Below are 21,789 nucleotides of genomic sequence, written 5' to 3'. Positions count from 1 at the left end.
CAGAAGCCTGCATCCCTTCTGAAGTTGGCTGTAATTCCATCTGGAGGCTGGCAACCATATAGACCCCAAAGACAATGCTGGTTCTCAAGTCCACTGTGAGAATTTCCTAATGACTTTTCATGATCAAAATCCAGACTCTCTGGTCTAACATTCATGTCAGGCCACTCCTGAGCAAAGTCAGGTCCAATTAAGAACAAGGCCAATGGTCAACCTTTTTGTTCAAAGCCCTGTTTTTGAAGCACCTTGGTTACCGCTCCATGGACATCTTTATTCCGCAGGGTGTAAATGATAGGGTTAAGTAGGGGAGTGACCACAATGTAAAAGATGGCAATTTTTTTGTCAAAATCTGAACCCGATCCCAACCCAGGTCTCATGTACATAGTGATGACAGTACCATAGAACACAGTCACCACGATCAAGTGGGAGGCACATGTGGAGAAGGCCTTGTGCCGTCCCGCCTTCGTCCTCATTTTTAATACCGAGGACAGAATTAGGCCATAAGAAGTCAGAATAACAGACAGTGGACCCAGGAGGATCATGGCAGCTGTCCCAAAAACTACTCTTTCCGTAACATGGGTGTCAGCGCATGCCAGTTTCAGCACCGCCGGCAACTCACAGACAAAGTGGTTGATGTGGTTGGGGCCACAGAAGGGATGGCTAAAAGCACAGTTCACATTTATGGTAGCGAGGAGAACGCCCACTCCCCAGCAGAACGAAGCAAGCTGCAATTGGCGCCCCCTACCCATGGCGACTGTGTATAGCAATGGGTGGCAGATGGCCAAGTAGCGGTCGTAGGCCATGGCACTCAGCAGGACACACTCCGTGCCCCCCAGGGTCAATATCAAGTGCATCTGAATGGCACAGCCTATGAAGGAGATGGTTTTGTTTCCAGACAGAAGGTTGAACAGCGCCTGTGGCAGTGTGCTGGTGACATAACACAACTCCATGCCTGCAAGGTGAGTGAGGAAGAAATACATGGGGGTGTGGAGGCGGGGGTCAGCCTGCACCAGAAGGATGACAGCTCCATTACCCACAAGGGTCAGCGAGTAGATGACGAGGATGATCACAAAGAGCAGAACCTGTACCTTGCGGTGGTTGGAGAGTCCCAGCAAGATGAACTCTGTGACAGAGGTGACGTTCTCAGTCACCATGCTGGTTTCTTGCCTGCAGAGAGAAGAAAAAAGGGACAATCTCTGAGAATACCTACGTACATGCCATCACGTCACAACTGACTGATGGTAACCCCATCAAGGGATTTTCAAGTGGTGGTTTGCCATTGCCTTCCTGAACTGCAGATTTTTCCTGCTTAGTTCCCAAGATATGAAAAGATTGGGCTATATCATGCCATCCTCCCTCCCCTCTGAAAATGATGGTGGAGAGTGTCCTCAATTAGCTGAATTATGGCGAACCTGGTGGGGGTTTTGCCATTGCCTGCCTCTGCAACTCTGGTCTTTGTTGGAGGTCTTCCATCCAATTACTAACCAAGATCAGCCCTGCTTAGCTTCTGAGATCTGACAAGATCAGACTCATCTGCGCTATCCAAGTCAAGGCCCTCTCTGAGAATAAGACAACTTTAAAAAATATATTGTGCTTTGATCCTTACATCACTGTCCATAAAAGCAAAACAAATCCATCAAAGTCAACGAGTAGAAAGGCTATCTGGTATATTTTTTAATCTCACCCTTCTTCCATAGAGTTCAAGGCAGCATACAGGTTTCTTTTCTTCCCCATTTTATTCTCACAATAACTGGGTGAACTAAGTTAGCCTGAAGCTAGCTGACTGGCCCAAAGTCACCCCATGAGTTTCATTGCAGTCTTCCAGATGCTAGTTTGATATGCTACCCAACACATCATTCTTTTTTAGTCTTGATTCTCCAGATTTTCTGGAGCTGAATGTGCCTATCCTAACTCTGGGGGGAATCTTTTCTTTGTTCTTCATGTTTTATTTTGGCTTCCCCCCAAAAAAACATATTATGATTTCTTTAGGACTTAACTGAATTACCCGGTGTTCAAATCCTGTAGCAGATATGGTATCTGAAGAAGTGAGCTGTGACTCACGAAAGCTCAAACCTACCACAGATTTTGTTAGTCTTATAGGTGCTACTGGACTCTTGCTCTTTTTCAACTAGCTTCCCGACACTCTAATTTGCAGTACCTCTCCTACCCTCTGCCTGGATTATGAAGAATCCCACCTTTCTCCATCTTTTGTATCAGATGAAGGGAGCTTTGACCCTCAAAAACTCATACCCTGGAAATCTAGTTGGTCTCTAAAGCGAAACTGGACTCAAATTCTGCTGTTCTACTGCAGACCAACACGGCTACCCACTTGAAATGGACTTCACTGCAGAGACTTCTTAAGATTTAAAATACCAATGATGTTGGCTACCTAAGCACAAAGGCCTGTCTGCATCAGCTGAAATAGCCCATTATTGGAACACCAAGTCATGAAACATAATCTTACCTTTTGTTCTTCTCTTTGGTGTTTTTCCACAATTGAGAAGGAAGTTTGCATGCCACCCAATTCCTGCAGCTGAATGCGTTAGGGTCAACTATTTAATTCCAGATGATGGCAAAGTCAGTGGAAGGTCAATGAACTATCAGTGCCTTTAGGCAGAAAATTTATAGCATTTCTCATATGGTTGGTGGTGACCCCCCCCCAAACCCCATGCTCTAAAAGCTGCTGTGGTAGCATCTGACTAGACCTAATGCCTAACACCTCCCTCTCTCCCCTCCAGTGTAAACATCTAAAATTTCCTTGGAGAAAAAATAACTAGAAATGTCCAAAGCTCCTCTGGAATGAATTATGGATTTTGAACAAAATCCTGTGGACAACGACTAGCCTTTTCATGCTAACAGCAAAGACATGTAATGCTGCCCGCAGAAAATTTTGGATGAAAGTTCTGCTTAGTTTGCTACTGTCATTCATCAAGGTCTCCATTAGAAAGTCTCTACAGAAAGGCAGACCATAAAGAAACAAGCAAATCAGTCAGTCATCGACCAACTTTGTTGCTTCTAGAACTGGGACAGCCTGTTGCTTTGTGCTGAGAAATGGTCCACTTAGCCTAGCACCATCTCGTGTAGCAGCATCTCTCTAAGGTTTCGAGTAGAAGTCTTCACAAGCCAGGTTTCCTCAGATGCTTTAATTGGGAATGTGTGGAACCTCATGCAAGCAAAGTATGAGCTCTCAGTCCAGGAGCCAAGTCTCCTAAACCATTTTAACCAATGCTCCTTCAACCAGTTTGCAGATACCTCAAATGTAAGAATCAGCTCAACATGGCTTCTTCCACTGCTAAGTTTTGGAAGACATGACTGCAAGGCATTTATTTCCCCCTTCTTCAAACTTCTCAGTGATCTGAGGATTCAGGAAGATGATAAAGTCTGTAGATCCGTTCCACTGAGAAAGCTCCAGTCCCTTGATTGCTTTGAATGAATAGTCGTTGTTTGTTAGCTCAACCTCTTGGGTCTTAAACTCAATAATATATCTCTTGGGAGTCTGTTTTCCTTGCAGTGTAATTCCAAGCAGAGTTATACTCTTCTATGCCCATTAATTTCAACAGACTTAGGTGTTACATATATAGGCCCACAATGTCCTTCAAGATCTTCTCCTTCCCGCCCAGCATTACTTCTATCTTGTCAGGATGCGGTTTCAAATTGCTCACTCTTTGCCTTTTAAACACAGTGTCATTTATCCACAGCAGACAGGCTGCGATCTAGGACCGCTACTGCATCACCACGACGTTTGGATAAGGAGATATAGAGCAGGGTGTCAAAAGCAGTTTGATGACAGCCAACCCCTAAACTGTGTATGATTGTCCTAAGGGCTTTATATGCTTTTTAAAAAGCATTATATGCTTTTATCATGAAAAGTCTAATAATCAGTTCTCTCCTTATGGGACATCAATTTTTCCCAATTCCATATCTCATATTTCTAACGCATCCTTCCTCCGAGGAGCAAAGTTTACATGCCCAAAGTGTTTACTTTGCAACAGCCCTGTGATGTAGGTTAGTCTGAGAGATAGTGGTTGGCTACCTTCTTCCTCCTCCTCAGTAAAGGTAGCATTATTAAGAGAAATTATCTTAATTCCTCTTTACCCAGTTTCTCTCTGAAATCCAGCAATCCGTTGCCTTCCCTCTTGAGGAATTTTTAGTCTGTTTCTAATTAATAGCATTTTGAGCAAAGAGAAATTTACCCAGCTCCTTCAGCCCCTGGAATTTTGCCCCCCCCCCCCCGCTCATTCTGCTTCTTGGTAACCTTCTTTCCCAATCCATTGCTTGATAGAAATATGATTTCATGCCCATCCTTATGTTTTATCCAAAAGCACCATTTTCAGTTCCTTGGGAGAAGAGTAGCATTCAAATAAAATAAAGATCTTATTTGGTTCTCACTTGCCAAGACAGGGCAAATAATTTGAATATGTGTCTCATGAGAGTAAATATAAAATGCAAAAATAATAGCGCCATCCTGCACAGAAAGACACCCTGTCACAGACCTGGATTGTTAAATGATACAGAACAACATGCCTCAGATTTTCAAACCAAACAAGCAGGAGAAAAAAGATAGAAGGGTCAAGGTACTACCTAAAACATAAAATATATTCCAAGAAAATATTATGAACGTGCACAAAATATAGTTTTAAAAAAATTTAAAAACATAAGGCCTGAATGGCAGGCCGCATGGATATGTTAAAAATTGCTAAAACGTTCTCCATACGCAGATGATGATACAGTTCAATGACCAACACAAAGACAGACCAGATGCGTTTCGGCCCTAAGGCTTCCTCAGTGGTCAATTGTACAATATTTATAATCAAACACACCCACACATTCAGAAACCAATATAGAAATGCTCCCAGTGCTTTATCTAAAACTCTTGTATTGTGTGGAATAATACAAATGTTGTTGCAGACCCAGGACTGCACTCACACAATGCTCTTCATTAGATTTTATATTCTGAGGCTTGGTTTCCAATGTATTTGGGTGTGTTTCATCAATCTGCAGTTGAAATAAAGTGGCCATCAAGTCTATTGTTCACTGTCCTATCCTTGGGAAGTATAGTTGATGATTTCATGGCCTTTCTGGCCAGAAGGGGAGTGCCTCTTGCCCATAGGGAAGCACACACGGCTTTGTGACTGCAGGGAAGTTGAGTTGGGTTTGGGGAACCCAGACCCAACTCTTTAAAACCCTGCATTTCCGGCTTGACCCTTAGTAACACCCTTAACCACTATGGAGATATAGATCAAGATGGGTAGCAGGGTTAGTTTGTCTGTAGCAGTAGAAAAGAGCAAGAGTTCCAATTCAAGTTCCCTGCAATAGAAAAGAGCAAGAGCTAGTGGACTCTTGCTCTTTTCTAACCACAATAGCACACTTCTTTGTTTGGCACTTCCCCACAACACACCTGTGGTATTCAGAGAGAGAAAGAGGAGCAGAGCTCACCATGTTCAGCCCAAGGACTGCAACCCAACCCAACACTTCACACTCAGGCTTGATCTGTATATGTAGTGCATGAGTCGTGAGATGGCAAACACAGTTCTACTTCAGATAGATGTTATTTCAGAGTTCTCTGCCACATAAAGATTTCCCTGCGAACAGATAACTAGTACATCAGAGAAAGTCTCACCTAACCTTCTTCCTGTAATACCACTTTGTTTTATGTGAGAAGAGGTGTTGTTTACATAGAAAGCATTCAAAAATAAGATTCATCCCTCAATAGTCTCTCAAACTGTACTGTCCATTCTACCAACCCAGGAGTCCGCCACCTTTCTCCCTCCGTTTTTCTACATATGGAGTCCCATTCTCAGCTGATGTCCTTTCATAAACTAAAAGCTATGTATTATACCACAGTTCAGTCTTTGACATCTCCAGTTGAATGCTGTCTGGTAATGGAATTTGGGAAAAATGGAGCTGAGAGAGCTCCAAGAAGCTGTGACTGACCCAAGGCCACTCAGCTAGCTTCAAGTAGAGGAGTGGGGAATCAAACCTGGGTGTCCAGATTAGAGTCCTGCCACTCTTAACCACTGCACCAACCTGGCTCTCATACCCCTGGTCTCAGACCTAGATTAAGTTCTTGCTGTAAGGTAAATCAAACATTCTTTCAGTTGAGCTGAGACTTGATTCCTCTTGTCCAAATGCTATTTATTCTGGCAGATAATGGTCAAAATCAGGATCAAGACACTAGACAGACAGGCAGGCAGGCGGAAAGATAGGTTTATTGTTGCAGCCATAGGTCATAACATCCCAACATATAACAGTATGCCACAGCAATATGTTAAAACATGTTTACATAACAAAATAAAACTTAAAAAGTTTAAAACTAAGATGATAAGAAATGAATATAAAAACCATGAAATGACATGGAATTACAATTTAGCTAAAACTCTTCCAGGATTAAAAGGAACAAATCTCTTCCTTATATTTATAGATAAGAAAAATAGATAAATGGTTGATAAATGGGCATTAAGGTGTGTCTGCCAAGACAGAGACCCATGAAATTCTATGCCTAAATATTTTTAACAGGGGGGTGGCATTATTAAGATACTAAAGATCACCTTTTCTGTAGAAAAACTAGTCTTTGCAGCACCTTGGCCACTGCCGCATGGATGTCCTTATTCCGCAAGCAGTAAATGATAGGGTTGAGCAGAGGAGTGACCATAATGTAGAAGACTGCAATTTTCTTGTCAAAATCCGAACCCGAGCCCAACCCAGGTCTCAAGTACATGGTGATGACAGTGCCATAAAACAAGGTGACCACTGCCAGGTGGGAAGCGCAAGTGGAGAAGGCTTTGCGCATCCCAGCGACTGACTGCATTTTTAACACAGAGGACAGAATGAGCCCATAAGACGTCAGGATCACAGAGAGGGAACCCAGGACGATCAGCGCAGATGTGCCAGAAATGACAATTTCTGTGACACTGGTGTCAGCACACGCAAGTTTCAGAACCACCGGCAGTTCACAGACAAAGTGGTTGATGTGGTTCGGACCACAATAGGGGTAGCTAAAGGTACAACTGGCATTTATGGTAGAGCAGAGGAAGCCGCTCACCCATGAAGCTAAGGCGAGCTGCAATTGGCGCCATCTACCCATGGCAATGGTATAGAGGAGGGGATGGCAGATGGCCAAGTAGCGGTCATAGGCCATGACGCCCAGCAGAAAGCATTCGGTGCCACCCAGGGAGGATAGCATGTGCATCTGGATTGCACAACGGAGGAAAGAAATGGCTCCATTTCCAGCCATGAGGTGAGTCAACACCTGGGGCAAAGTGGTGGTGATGTAACAAATCTCCAGGCCTGAGAGGTGGGTTAAGAAGTAGTACATGGGTGTTTGGAGGTGTGTGTCAGCCTGCACTAGCAGGATAACTGTCAAGTTCCCCAGAACGGTCAGCAAGTAGACAAGGAAAATTATCACAAAGAGCAGAATCTGTGTCTTGTGGTGGCTGGAAAGTCCCATCAAGATGAACTCTGTGACAGAAGTCAAGTTCTCAGCCTTCATTCTGGTCTCTTTACCTGAAGGCAAAGGGGGAAAGCAACAGACAGTAACATTATCCGGGAACGGGATTCATGCTGAATGAGGTTGTGTTATCCCTGGAAGAATAGAATAAGTTCCAAACCAATCCCTGAAACTCAACACTGTGATCTTATCCCAAGCAGCTGGAAAGGTTTCAACTTTTTCTCCAGTGGTCCTATTCCTTATATCTACCTCTCTGATCTCACAATGTGTATCGTTATTTGAACAAGATGTTTTAAAGAGTTCCTCATTAGTCCCTTGGAAAATTCCTTATTTTCAACAATGGCCCAAGATAGCCAAAATATATTACCATAGTTAGCACTGTCCATTAAAAAAAAAAACATTTATCTGGGATCTTAGATTACACTAGAACCGTGGTTAAGATGGGGGGTGGAATTAACCTTAAAAAAAATAGCCAAGCTTTATGCAGATTAGAGACCACAAAGTGTTATAACCACCTCGATTAGTCTGTCTGTAGCATTAGAAAAGAGCAAGAGTCCAGCAGCACCTCTAAGACTAACAAAATTTGTGGTAGGATATGAGCTTTCGTGAGTCACAGATCATTTCTTCAGATACTTGAATCTGAAGAAGTGAGCTGTGGCTTACAAAAGCTCACACCCTACTTCAAAACAAAACCAATCCAGCTACATGTTTTTTTTTTGCCAGAAATAGGCAATAGCCTTTAAAAAAAAAAAAAAGCACAGACATTTGTAGATTAGATAACTTCTTCAAGGGTTTCTGCAGACTGATGGGGAAAAGAGTCACTTTGGAGGCTGTAGCTAAAAAACAGACTCTAAGAAAGCAGAAGGGTAGTTGAGGATGCAATATTCCTAGGCAGTTAGAAAGACAGCTTGACAGCAGCCGTCTCAATTCACCATCTACTGGCCACATTTTTAAATGCAGAACAATGCAATGCAAAGTCACCTTTATACACTTGATGTTGTCCATGAAAACCTATTTTGGATCTTAAAACTGAGGCACATGGAGGGCTGTCAAATTAGTTATGTTATGAAAGCAGAAGACATAAAATATTAAATTTCTCTTTGTGTTCCTTTCTTTATACATCGGTTTAGATAATCACCGACTCTTGATACAGTCAATTCTCATGGGAGCAGTTTCATAGGGCAGGAAATCAGTTTCACTGAAGTCTTTATTAGTGATAGGCATTATTGAACTCGCCCTGTGTGCACAGCCTGTGAGGTAAAGAATTCAACACACAAGCATGAAGAATAATTTCTGCCAGGATCCAGAGAGTTTAGCTGTCATTAACAGCTCTTGTAATTGGCCGGGTACTAGGTTTCTAGGATACTGTTGTTTTATGTTTAAAAATGTGGCAAGTCAATTGCGATTTGGAATGGCTGTCTTTCTAACTGACTAGGAATACTGTATCCTCAACCACCTTCCACCTTCTATTTTCTAGCGACAGCCTCCAAAGTGCCTCTTTTTTACATCAGGCTATAGAAAACCCTTGAAGAAGTTAGCAGAAATAAAAAGCAAAGCAAGGCAAGAGGCAGAAGTGCATACTTTGTTGCTACATAATAAAGAGTCCAGTAGCACCTTTAACACTAACCAACTTTATTGTAGCATAAACTTTCGAGAGCCACAGCTCTCTTCGTCAGATGCATGACTACAGAAAGTGATTTTAATAACTGTTCAAGATGGAAGGTGCATGAAATGTCAGCCAGTCAAGAGAGGGGCAGAGAAGATGGTACTACCAGGTTTTTAACTATAAGCTGAAGCTCCACCCCCCTCAAAATTCCACTCTATAAAATACTACCTTGCCTTCATACTTCTCAAAGGAGATCCTTAATTAGGTCTGTTTGTTCCTCTTTCTCCAATGCTTTCTGCTTATCAGAGGAATTCAACAGCAGGACAGCTCACACATTGTTCCTGAAAAGGTTTCTCCATCTTGCTTTGAAAGGTTGCCTGCAGGAGAATTTTAGCAGCCTAACTGGTAAAATAGCAGGATTTGAGTGTAGTGGCACCATAAGAGACCAACAAGATTTTCAGAGTGTAAGATTTCAAGAGTCAGAGCTCCCTTCTTCAGACCAATAGCTTGCTCATCTGCAAAAAGCATTCAACATTTTCCTAGCAATCTGATCACCGTCTAATTTTTCAACTTCAGACACCTCCTCGTCCTCCCATAAAGAAATATATGGATAACATACATTTATGGTTGGAGGTATACTGCTTAACTTGCTACTCTAGAACATCAAAGTCTGCTTTAGAAGAAAAGTTGGGACGAAATCATATTGCTCAGAAGTTCTAAGGAACTCATTCATCTCTAAGAACGGAATAGAAACTATTTTATCCAGAGTGACACAAAAGGGCTATCTAGTCACTGGATCTCCTGACTCACAACAACACTCCAGGACATCAGTTAGATATTTACCTGAGGCTCTCTCATGGCTATCACACAAACAAAGGGAGTGTTCTACTAGTAAACTCCAACAATTTTTGCAAGATCTCTAATCTTTGGTGAAAATACTGTGGCTGGATCACCTGCCTGACTATATTCAGTCTCAGAAGGAGCCTAGCCTTCTGCCTCTTCTTATCGTTGTGAGAGCAAATTGTTGAGGATCTGGTAAGAGGATAAAGGCTGTGGTTCTATTCCATGGAGACTGCTCCAATCTCTTTGGTGCTTTCTTCTGGGAATCGTTAGCAGTCTGTGGTTGCCTCTTGGGTGTTCCAGGGTCTTAAGATAGCAAGCAATCTGAGAAGAACAGTTTTGCCATTTCAGAGAATAAAGCAATCTCCTTGTTGGAACTATTTGTTTAGGGGGGCAGGATGAGCAGTGATGGAAAGACTTTCCATTCCTGGCACTCGGCTGAGATGGTCATTCTTCCTTCACAACAGCTGTGAGCCCTGTGGCAACTGAACGTCCGATCAGTTTGCACTCAACCAGATAGAGCATACCATGAAATCCAAAATCCTGCAGATGGTTTTTAAAGTATCACCACAGAACATTTAACTGATAAAGTACTTTTCCTTCTCCCTTTTCTGTAACACCTTATCCCCAAATTATGTCATACTAGCAACAAAGCCCATTGTAGGAAAAAATACAACGGGCTCTGGAAAGAGGAGGGTGGACAGGTAGACCTTCCCTTCTCCTCTGTCACTGATCCCAGCCCGATGAAGGCGGGGTGGTAGTGGTGAGCATGGCCGCCTCCTCAGCACCAGATCCCAGATGAGTGAAGGTGGGCAGGCATTGCCTCCTGCTCCATGGCTGATCCTGGCCGGGTGAAGGGGGGGGGCAAGTATTGCCTCCTGTTCTGTGGCTGATCTTGACTGAGTTAAGGGGTGGGTAGGAATTGCTGCCTGCTCCACAGCTAATCCCAGCCAAGTGAAGGGGGTGGGCATTGTCTCCTGCTCCATGCCTGATCCCAGCCAGGTGAAGGTGTGTGGGTGGGGGGGGTCATGCATTGTCATCTGCTCTGCTCCTGATCTAGGCTGGGTGAAGGGGATGGGCATTGCCACCTGCTTCGCTCCTGATCCCGGGTGGCTAAAGGCAGGGGGTGGGCATTGCCACCTGCTCTGCTCCTGATCCCAGATGGGTGAGGGGTGGTGGTGGCGGGCATTGCCTCCTGCTCCACGCCTGATCCCAGCCAAGTGAAGGTGGGGGGGGGCATGCATTGTCATCTGCTCTGCTCCTGATCTAGGCTGGGTGAAGGGGATGGGCATTGCCACCTGCTTCGCTCCTGATCCCGGGTGGCTAAAGGCAGGGGGTGGGCATTGCCACCTGCTCTGCTCCTGATCCCAGATGGGTGAGGGGTGGTGGTGGCGGGCATTGCCTCCTGCTCCACGCCTGATCCCAGCCAAGTGAAGGTGGGGGGGGGCATGCATTGTCATCTGCTCTGCTCCTGATCTAGGCTGGGTGAAGGGGATGGGCATTGCCACCTGCTTCGCTCCTGATCCCGGGTGGCTAAAGGCAGGGGGTGGGCATTGCCACCTGCTCTGCTCCTGATCCCAGATGGGTGAGGGTGGTAGTGGCAAGCATTGCCTCCTGCTCTATGTCTGATTTCAGCCAGGTGAATAGGGACATAATCAAGAACAAGCCATTCAAAATGTAAACAGTCCAACTGGTGAGAGAATCACTTATTAATATTCATATATCTCATTTTCAGAGAGCAGACCTTTCTCCAGATGGAAAAGGAGCTGTAATCAACCTTCGACAACAGCCTATGGGTCTTCTGCCAGCTGATTTTCAATTCCCATTTCACATAACAGGCTTCTTCATGGGCATGATTGTACAAATGGTCTCTCACAGACTGTAATCATAACATCCAGTTGGTAAAGTCCAACGGAACAATGCCGTGGTCTTTGTTGGAGGTCTCCCATCCAATTACTAACCAAGGCCAACTCTGATGAAATCAAGCTGTCCTGGGAAGAATATTTGCTAGCACACCATCTGGAATTTTGCCCTCTGAACATTTGGACTCCAGCATTTAAATCACTTTTCAATTGTTATGTATTCATCTCTGTATGCTTCTTTTATTATGCTATTTCTGTACAGTGCAAGTAGTGGCAATTGGCACTGGTATCTTCTATTGTATATATTATTTGAATATACTGATTATTTTCAATCAGTGTGATCAAGGTGGTTTATTGCACATTTCTTTCCACATACATGACACCCTCTTCTGTACTTCTGTTTTGTCAGTATGTTTAGATATTAATGCTATTTTGCAATTCTCAAAGTACTTATTGTGATTTCTGTCAGGAAGTCATACATTTGTGTAATACTGTTAATAAACTGTTACTTCCTTGCTGTGGTTAATATACATTTTTTAAAAAAATAACAAAGCAATGTACTTATGAGTTCTAGTGGAAAATTGTGCACTGGACAGCCCAGGCAAGCCTGCTCTTGTCAGATCTCGGAAGCTAAGCAGGGCCAGCTTTGGTTAGTAATTGGATGGGAGACCTCCAAGGAAAACCAGCACTGCAGAGACAGGCAGTGGCAGAACCTGTCTGTCTCTTGCCATGAAAACCCCACCGGGTAGTCATAAGTCAGCTACAACTTGATGGCTCTCTCTACCACCATATTCATGAATAGTATTCACATTTTGTTGCCACAAAGGTTGAATCAGGGGACAGGTCCAAAATATATGTATGGGATCAGCTAAACAGGAGAAACATCACCAACCAGCACTGGTCATTCTTATGTCTCTGGAATCCAGACTTATCTCACATACCTTTAAGCTGAATCACAGTTTCAACAGGGGAACCTTGTTTATTCGATTCTGTTTCCTTGTAGGAGCTGATGGGGCTCTGGATCCAAACTATGAGGAAATCTTCCTCTGTCTTTTGCTAGTGTCTTAAGATCTGGGACTGTATGGGCAGTCCACATTGCTATTCACCCATATGTTCCATGACATTGCTGGACCCTAGGAGTCCTAAGGGTCCTATGGTAATATCTGGCACATAACATTTATCTCACTACAATTTGTAGAGCTGCATGGGAAGGTTGGGTGGTGTTTGTGTGTTTTTATTGGTGTGCAGATATTGGGGGGGGAGGAAAGGCAGCATGGTATAGCATGATCTCATCAGATCTTGGAAGCTAAGCAAGGTTGCCATTTGGATGGGAGACCACCAAGGAAGACTCTGCAGAGGAAGGCACTGGCAAACACCTCTACTTCTCACTTGCCATGAAAGTCCCGTGCTGGGGTCACCGTAAGTCAGTTGTGCCGTGACATAATAAGTCAGTTATGCCTTGTGACTTAAGTACATACATAGATACTGGTTTCTAACATTACCTTTTAAGTTTACTACACAATTGATTGACCTCATGATTTATGCATATATGTGTGTGTGGAGGGGGCAGGAGCTGTTTCCTGCAGAAGCAGACATGAAAATTAAACTGGTCTTTAAAAAAAAAAAAAAGTCTGCATGCCTTCCCATTGGCATAATATAACGTAACTTCTGGCATAGTTTGGTAATGCTGCTGAGCTTGGGTTCTGTGAGTCCTTGCTCCCAGTCTCTGCCCCCTGCTGCCTCTTACCTGGCTGGTGGGGGGAAAGGTGCGAGGAACGGGCCCAGGAGCTCCGGAGTGCATAGGCCAGCACACTCAGCTCCCCTCTGACTGCTGAGTGCATTTAGGGGGGCAAGGGGAGCACGCTGGCAGAGCCAAGAGGGACAAGGAACCGATCACCACTGCCAGCTCCCTCTGATCGCTGCTGGCACAACTGACTTCCTCTCACTGCTCTGGTCATGGTGTGCTTTTAGGAGAACAAGGGGAGCTGGTGGTGGTGAGAGGGAGCTGAGCGGAGAAGGTGAGATGCCTAGAGAAAGAACCTCTGCCAGGGAGAAGAAGAATTATCTCCCTCTTCTCCTTGGAAGAGGTTCTTTCTCATTACGCTTCCTGTGGAACCTTGCAGGAAACTGACACGTGTCCTCCATGCGTCAGGTATCTTGTTTGTTCTGGCTCTCAGTGAGAAAGGCAGACCATACATACATGCATGCATGCATGCATGCATACATACATACATACATACATACATACATACTGATACTGGATGTTGTGATGTTATAAAGATTTTTTTCAAATTAATTGAAGAAAAGGACAGTAGGGCTTGTTCAGTCCAGCAGGGAGCATTACACACACGTGTACACTGACACAATAAGCAGCACACTTTTGGGTGGGCTGTTCCATTCTTCTTCTTTCTCCTATCTCCGCACCTTAGATTGTTTCCTCCCTGGTCCATTCAACTAACTGCAGAGTCTTCTGCCCAAGGAAACTCCCCCCAAAGAAGAGTCTTTTACACTGGCCAAAGACCGTTTTTGCTTCCAGAGGGATCCACACTTAGCTGGGCAGAGTGGTGGGATGTAATGCCCTTTCATTTCATTTTTTTAAAAAATGCTAATGTTGCATATTTCCTTAATTGCGAGATCTTGGTCTAAACACATGCTTGCTCATACCTTCAGCAGCGGCACCTGGATCGAATGGGGGCTTTCGGCCGGAGCATGATGGAAGGGTGTCTGGCTGCTGCCTCTTCCCCCTGTGGCCTCATCACTGACAACTGGTAGAAATGCCTTTCCCCTTCATTCACTCATGCAAACCCAATTTTTGTTTATGTCAGTTCAGTTAGGACTACAATCGGGGCCCTGTTGGATTTTTCAGGTTTTCTCTTCACACCAGGGAGCATTGCACACATGTTTCCACTCTTCTGGCTTTCCACAAGAGCCCCGTGGCACAGAGTGGTAAGCGGCAGTACTGCAGCCCAAGCTCTGCTCACGACCTGAGTTCAATCCTGGCGGAAGCCGGATTCATACAGCCGGCTCAAGGTTGACTCAAGATTGACTCAGCCTTCCATCCTTCCGAGGTAGGTAAAATGAGTACCCAGGTTCCGGGATTAAGGTGTAGATGACTGGGGAAGGCAATGGAAAACAAAAAAAGTCTGCCAAGAAAATGTCTGCCATGGGTCAGTAATGAACCGGTGCTTGCACCTTTACCGTTTCTTACCTTCACACAATAAAGGTGAACAGGAAAATCAATGGAAATCATCATCATCTTTCCCCCAGCCACTCCTACCAGCCATGGGTGAGGTTGTAGCATAACCTCATCCCATGTCCATGATGTAGATAAGGCATTCAAAACTAGGGTTGACAACTCTGGATTGCAAAATTCTTGGAGAACAGGGGGGTAGAGCTTGGGGAGGGCTAGCTTTGGGGCAGGGAGGGAGCTTAGCATGGTACAATGCCATACAGTCCACCCTTCAAAGCAGTCATTTTCTCCAGGGGAACTGATCTCTGTTGTCTGGAGAACTGTTGTAATTCTGGGAGATCTCCAGGCCACCACGTGGAGGTTGGCAAGCCTAGCCAAAACTATAGAGTGGACTTAGAAACTGAGCATGGAATTGATCTAAACCAGTGCTTGAATCACCATGCCTAACGTTTACGAAAGGCAAACCAACAGCTCTTGAAAACATGAGGACTTATTAAACAAGATATTAATGTTTTAACTGTGGTCCAAAGCTCCATCTTTGGTACACTTTGACCACTGCGCCATGAACATCCTTGTTCCTCAGGGTATAAATGACAGGATTGAGTAAAGGGGTGACCACGATATAAAAAACAGCAATTTTCTTGTCAAGGTTGGTAGCCGTGCCTGTCCGAGGTCTCATGTACATGGAGATGACAGTGCCATAGAACAAGGTGACCACCGCCAGGTGAGAAGCACAAGTGGAGAAGGCCTTGCGTCGCCCAGAGGCAGACTGCATTTGCAAAACAGAGGACAGGATGAGGCTGTAGGAGGTCAGGATGACAGAAAGGGGAACTAGGAGGATCAGCACAGCTGCTCCAAATATCACAGCCTCAGTCGTTCGAGTGTCAGCGCATGCAAGCTTCAAAACAACTGGCAGCTCGCAGAAGAAGTGGTTGATGTGGTTGGGGCCACAGAAAGGGAGGCGAAGGGTGCAACCCACATTCATTACAGAGAGGAGGAAGCCACCCGCCCAAGCAGCCAAAGCAAGCTGCAACTGGCGCCACCTGCCCATGGCGATGACGTAGAGCAAGGGATGGCAGATGGCCAAGTAGCGGTCGTAGGCCATGGCACCCAGCAGAAGGCCTTCAGTGCTACCCAGGGATAAAGCAATGTACATCTGTGCGGCACAACGGGTGAAGGAGATGGCACCGTTCCCAGCCAGGAGGTGAGCCAGCATCTGGGGCACTGTACTGGTGACATAACAAATTTCTAGGCTTGACAGATGCGTTAAGAAGTAGTACATGGGTGTGTGGAGGCGGGAGTCCACCTGGATCAATAGGATGATCACCAGATTCCCCACTATGGTAAGTGAGTAGATAAGGAGGATGACCACAAAGAGCAGGATTTGCGTCTTCCGGTGGTTGGAGAGTCCCACCAAGATGAACTGTGTGACAGCGGTGACATTCTCAGCCCACATCCTGGCCTCCTGACTGCAGAGAAAGGAGAGAGTGACATTTTCTTGGAAAGGTTCAATCATAAAAGAATAAGCCATGCTTTCCCCCTAAAACACCGTAGTGGAGCAGAACCACCTTAACCTTGGCCCCTCCTATCTGTGACCACCTGTGTTCCACCAAGGCAACTTTGCTCATGTGAACAAGACCTTCTGAGGGTGCCACCCTGGAAGCTGAGCAAAATCTGCACTGCCCGTACACATACTGACTCTGTAGTGGTCCCCAGCTTATGCAACAGCCTGCCTGAGAAGATCAGGAAAGCTCCCATTCTTCTGGCTTTCTACAAACTGTGAGAACCTGAATTATTCAAGAGCACTTTCTACCCAGATCAGAGGGCTGTGTCATACGAAATAGTTCGGAGAGATACTTTGGTAAGGACACGGACTATATGCTATGCTATTGGATACTGTCTGCTGATGCAGATAAGCACCACTGCGGAGTCTTCCGTGTTGCTTATCATGCCATATAAATTAGGTTTCTGTTGTTTCAGAATATTTCATATGCTTGTTTTCAAATGTCCTGCTGTTCTTTGAATATCCTAACTGTTGTTGTTTATGGTGCTCAGCAGATGTCCTAGCTGTTGATTATATTGTATCTCACCTGCATAGTGAGATCTTAGTGAGAAAGGCAGACAATAAATGTCTGCCAGTGACACCAGTATGTCACCTAGGATGTTAGTTTGGTGTAGTGCCAGTTTGGTGTAGTGGTTAAGAGCACGGGACTCTAATCTGGAGAGCCGGGTTTGATTCCCCACTCCTCCACAAAGCCAGCTGGGTGACCTTGGGCGACTCACAGTTCTCTGGAGCTCTCTCAGCCCCACTCACCTCACAGGGTGATTGTTGTGAGGATAATAATGACATACTTTGTAAACCGCTCTGAGTGGGCATTAAGTTGTCCTGAAGGGCGGTATATAAATCGAATGTTGTTGTTGTTGTTGTTATTATTATTATTATTATTATTAGTGAGAAAGGCAGACAATAAATGAATGCATAACAATATTTCAGCTCCCTTCCTTTATGTGCAGCTTTCAGTAAAAAGATACTCTATCCCCGTTCCTTACATAGTGTTGGGATTTTACAAGTGTCATTCTCTTCTGTCATGAAAGAGTTCATCTGTTTGTGTGTTAGTTAGGCACAGCTAGTTTAGCATGAAAGCCAGTTAGGTGTCTAGTTGATCTTCCCATCAGGGAAAAGGGGAGTTGCATGCTTAATGAACAGATCTAGGATTGATTATTGGCTGACCCGGTTTATTGGGGGCAATTAACATTCTTTCCTTTGTCCAGGATGCCATTGCTCTCAAGTTAGTTAGACCGTTATCTCCAGCATGTAAGGATGTAGGAACTAAGTTAGCTCTTCTTTATTTTATCTCCAATGTAATCTTACCCTGTATGTAGTAAACATTATTTTAGAAGCTGAACACACACTTGTCTACGATTCTTTATCTGCTGTGCAATACTCTGCTAAACAAAATCCTAACCCAACACGTAGATATAAGCAGCTCGTTCTCTTTTTCTTCTTAATTCTCACAAGATTTGAGTCCAGGGCCATTTCCAGATGGCTTACCTGCCTCCGGAATGTCGCACCATGTTGCGGGGAAAACGCAAAATATCGCGTTTTCTCACGCGAGTTTTGTGCGACGTCGCGCAAAACTCGCGTGAGAAAACGTGATATTTCGCGTTTTCCCCGCAACATGGCGTGACGTTCCGGAGGCAGGTAAGCCATCTGGAAACGGCCCAGAAGCACCTTAAATTCCAACAATATTTTCAGGCTATATGCTTTCAAGAGCCAAAGTTCCCTTGGTCAGATTCAAGTAGGAAACACTTTTAGGGATCTACCGGTATCTGAACTTGTTTCTTGCAAGTTTATACTCTTACAAGTTTATACTCTGATTATCTTCTTGGTCTTTAAGGTGTTGCTGGAATTAAATCTTGCTCTTCTATTGCAGACCAACACAGCTACTCCATCTGAAACTAACATTATTCTCACAAAATCGAAAAGAGTCCAGTAGCACCTTTAAGACTAACCAACTTTACTGTAGCATAAGCTTTCGAGATCACAGTTCTCTTCGTCAATTCTCTTCGTGATTCTCGAAAGCTTATGCTACAGTACAGTTGGTTAGTCTTAAAGGTGCTACTGGATTCTTTTTAATTTTGCTACTACAGACCAACACAGCTAACTCCTCTGGATCTATTATTCTCACAGCAGCTCTGGGAGGTAGATGGGGAGAATCAGGGCGAGAGAGAATGACGGTCAGTAGATCTCCTAGCAAGTTTAATGAGAGATGAAGGATTTGAACTTATGTATTGTCGAAGGCTTTCACGGCCGGAGAACGATGGTTGTTGGGGGTTTTCCGGGCTGTATTGCCGTGGTCTTGGCATTGTAGTTCCTGACGTTTCGCCAGCAGCTGTGGCTGGCATCTTCAGAGGTGTAGCACCAAAAGACAGAGATCTCTCAGTGTCACAGTGTGGAAAAGATGTAGGTCATTTGTATCTACTCAGGAGGGGTGGGGTTGAGCTGAGTCATTCGTGAAGCCTCCCGCCATTAGCATTCCACACCCTGGGAAACTCTTACAGAATGACTCAGCTCAACCCCACCCCTCCTGAGTAGATACAAATGACCTACATCTTTTCCACACTGTGACACTGAGAGATCTCTGTCTTTTGGTGCTACACCTCTGAAGATGCCAGCCACAGCTGCTGGCGAAACGTCAGGAACTACAATGCCAAGACCACGGCAATACAGCCCGGAAAACCCCCAACAACCATCGATTTGAACTTAATTCTCTCAGATCTTCATCTAACCTGTGCAACAGCTTTGTTCAATTTGAGCCACACCAGGGTGAATAGAATTCAAAACAGTGGTTTTTGGATTGGAACAGCAGGTCTGAGAAATGAAAATCCGTCCCTAAATAAAACAGGAAGTATACTGGCAGTAATTTCCCCATTTGTTAAGTAAATCACCTCCTATCTTTCTGATCAAAAAGTTTAAAGTAGCTGCGCTGATGAACAGTTTGATGAGCTCCGCCTTTATTTAGAAGTTGCAAAAACATATGAAAACAGCCCAAAGCTGTAACATGAAGTAGCAACCAGATGTGAAATCAGATTTTTAAATTCCTTATGACACATGAGTGATAATTTGAGTGCAAATATTTTTGATGTCTGAAACAATAAACTCAGATATATGTTTGATGCAGTCTAGGAAGTGTGATTCCATTTCCCTTTCTGCTTGCATTGTTTGGACATGTTTATGGTGTAGCGCTAGTGACAGCAAAGAAAATTAAAAAGAGACAATGAAAAAGAAGACTTTCCCTCTCTCTCTCTTTGCACTTTTCTAAAATGAGAAGGGTGGGGGGAATGGCAACTCTTAACAAACGTTCACCCTTGAGTTCACCGCAAGTCCAATAGAATAAAATGTCAAGGTAGAACTCTTCTTCAGTAACTTCTGGAATAGTTCCTACCATGCCCATGTCAACCAAAACAGCAAATTGTGATATCCTCATAATCTGAACTCCGAACTGTAAAATCTAATCTTACCTTCATGCTTTTCCCAGGGGTTCCTCAGCATCCATGAACAAGGGTTTCACACCATCCATTTTATAGCAAGGGTAGATTTCTGCTAGCCTTCTTTCAAGAAAGATGTCGAAAAACAATGTTCACTGAACTGTGGCTGCAGGGAAAACTGTATGCCCGCAGTTGACAAAAGGTTGTCCTATGCAGCTCTGAAGAAGCTATCCACGGTTTGTTCTCCCAGCATGAAAGCAGAGGTCTTTCATAATCTCCTAGCTCTAAATCAGCAAGATCTGAAGGACCTCTGGAGTTACGGTTTTGGATCACTTGCAGACACACCCAGGAAGAACTATAGGAACCGTGAATATTGCTGTCTTAGAATATGTAGTTTTGCTTGTTGCCGCTGACTGTCAGAAGAAAGATTGCATTGTTCCATCAGTGAGGACTAGGAGGGAAGTCTTTTTAGCCTGGCCTTTTTTTTCTTGCATGGCAGCAGATTTCTAGCCTCTCAGTCAGAACTGCCTCCATGCCTTGTCAGCTGAGGTCCTTTAGCTGGAGCAGCCAAGGATCCTTTACAAGCATTAGCCATAATCGGAAACTATCTTCAGACTAATAAACTGCTCTGATAATCTTTGGACCAGTTTTAAAGCCTTCTAAGGTGACAGGAAACCCAACGTAACCATACTCATGGTCAAATTGCAGGCAGCATGTTGGCTCCCCCCACTCCTTGTGAATCGTCCAAGGTGTGAGGATTCTAGCACATAATGAAGACTGCAGATCTAATCTGCGGGGAGCATTCCAGTCCCTTGGTGGTGCATTATTCTGGATGGTTAATAGCTTGCTATCAATTGCCTTGCCACCTGGGTGTTAAGAGCTTCAGGTCTCACCCAAATACGGGGGGCGGGGGGAACCTTCCCTCATCTTTTCACAAGGCGTCAGGCAAACTTTGTTAATTAGCCCCAAACGACTGGTTGTATTCTTGCACAAAGGAAAAATTCAAAGAAGAAGAAGAAGAAGAAGAAAGAAACGCAATTAGGATTTATGGGAACTGGGGTCAAATACACATTACTCATTCTAAGTCGCATGTTCCCCGCATTCCCCACGCAATCCCGAGTGCCGGTCACATTACCTCATTAAACAGACGCATTTCATTCGCATTTCTCCCGAATATGTGGTCACAGGTTTTCAACGGGAGTTTCACGGTGGCCGTGAACGGGCCAATGCGCAATTTATGTGGTTTTTTTAAAAACCACCCCCCTTCCTGTCTCTCCGGCCGTTCCGAGAGTTCCTATTGGCTGATTCAACTTGCAAGTGCTCCGTAGTCTGCAAAATACTGTTTTTGACTTCATAGCATTGGATTTATTGATTATGCTGTTTCTGAATCAAATCTGGTAGTTTGAAAAATCATTTTGGGGTGAATCCATCCTCAGAACGGACTCGCGAAACTTCCTTTTTAACTGTTTTTTATTTTTTTTATTTTATATTACTGTAATATCGAAATTACGAAATATCGAAATAATGATACTCCAAGGAAGTGAAACTTCAGTAAAATTCAGGCACTGAACTGTCCTGCATAGGAAATGCCCACGAAAGCTTCCCACATGCTTCCAAATTTCAAAAAAAGAAACGGGAGAGAGCCATCAGTGGGGGAAAGAGAGGCATCATTATCTTCAATGATGTTTCTTTATAAAGCAAGATCGAAATAACGGAAAAGTGCACTCAAAAAAATAAAAGAAAATGGGCGGGGAAAAAAAGGTCCTGCCCCAAAAAGTGATTTTCGAGCGGCCGTGTGACCGGAGGGACGCGCGAGAAAGATGGATTGGAAGCAGGAATGTGAACAAAGAGGAAAAAA

The 21,789-nt window shown here is 44.3% G+C and overlaps 3 protein-coding genes across 3 annotated transcripts; all 3 read right to left on the bottom strand.

The window, feature by feature from the left end:
• Window positions 1-206: 206 nt before the first annotated feature.
• On the bottom strand, window positions 207-1,151 carry LOC129339664 (olfactory receptor 2D3-like). Its single transcript, XM_054994246.1, has one exon. The coding sequence runs from the start codon at window positions 1,149-1,151 to the stop codon at window positions 207-209; it is 945 nt and encodes a 314-aa protein (XP_054850221.1).
• Window positions 1,152-6,541: 5,390 nt separating this feature from the next.
• Window positions 6,542-7,486, bottom strand: LOC129339663 (olfactory receptor 9I1-like). Its single transcript, XM_054994245.1, has one exon. The coding sequence runs from the start codon at window positions 7,484-7,486 to the stop codon at window positions 6,542-6,544; it is 945 nt and encodes a 314-aa protein (XP_054850220.1).
• Window positions 7,487-15,447: 7,961 nt separating this feature from the next.
• LOC129339662 (olfactory receptor 2D3-like) lies at window positions 15,448-16,398 on the bottom strand. Its single transcript, XM_054994244.1, has one exon. The coding sequence runs from the start codon at window positions 16,396-16,398 to the stop codon at window positions 15,448-15,450; it is 951 nt and encodes a 316-aa protein (XP_054850219.1).
• Between the last annotated feature and the right edge of the window lie 5,391 nt (window positions 16,399-21,789).

This window comes from Eublepharis macularius, chromosome 12 (genome assembly GCF_028583425.1).
Source record: "Eublepharis macularius isolate TG4126 chromosome 12, MPM_Emac_v1.0, whole genome shotgun sequence".
NCBI lineage: Eukaryota > Metazoa > Chordata > Lepidosauria > Squamata > Eublepharidae > Eublepharis > Eublepharis macularius.
The sequence above is the reverse complement of the archived record's forward strand: the minus strand, read 5'-3'. Positions and strand labels throughout refer to the sequence as shown.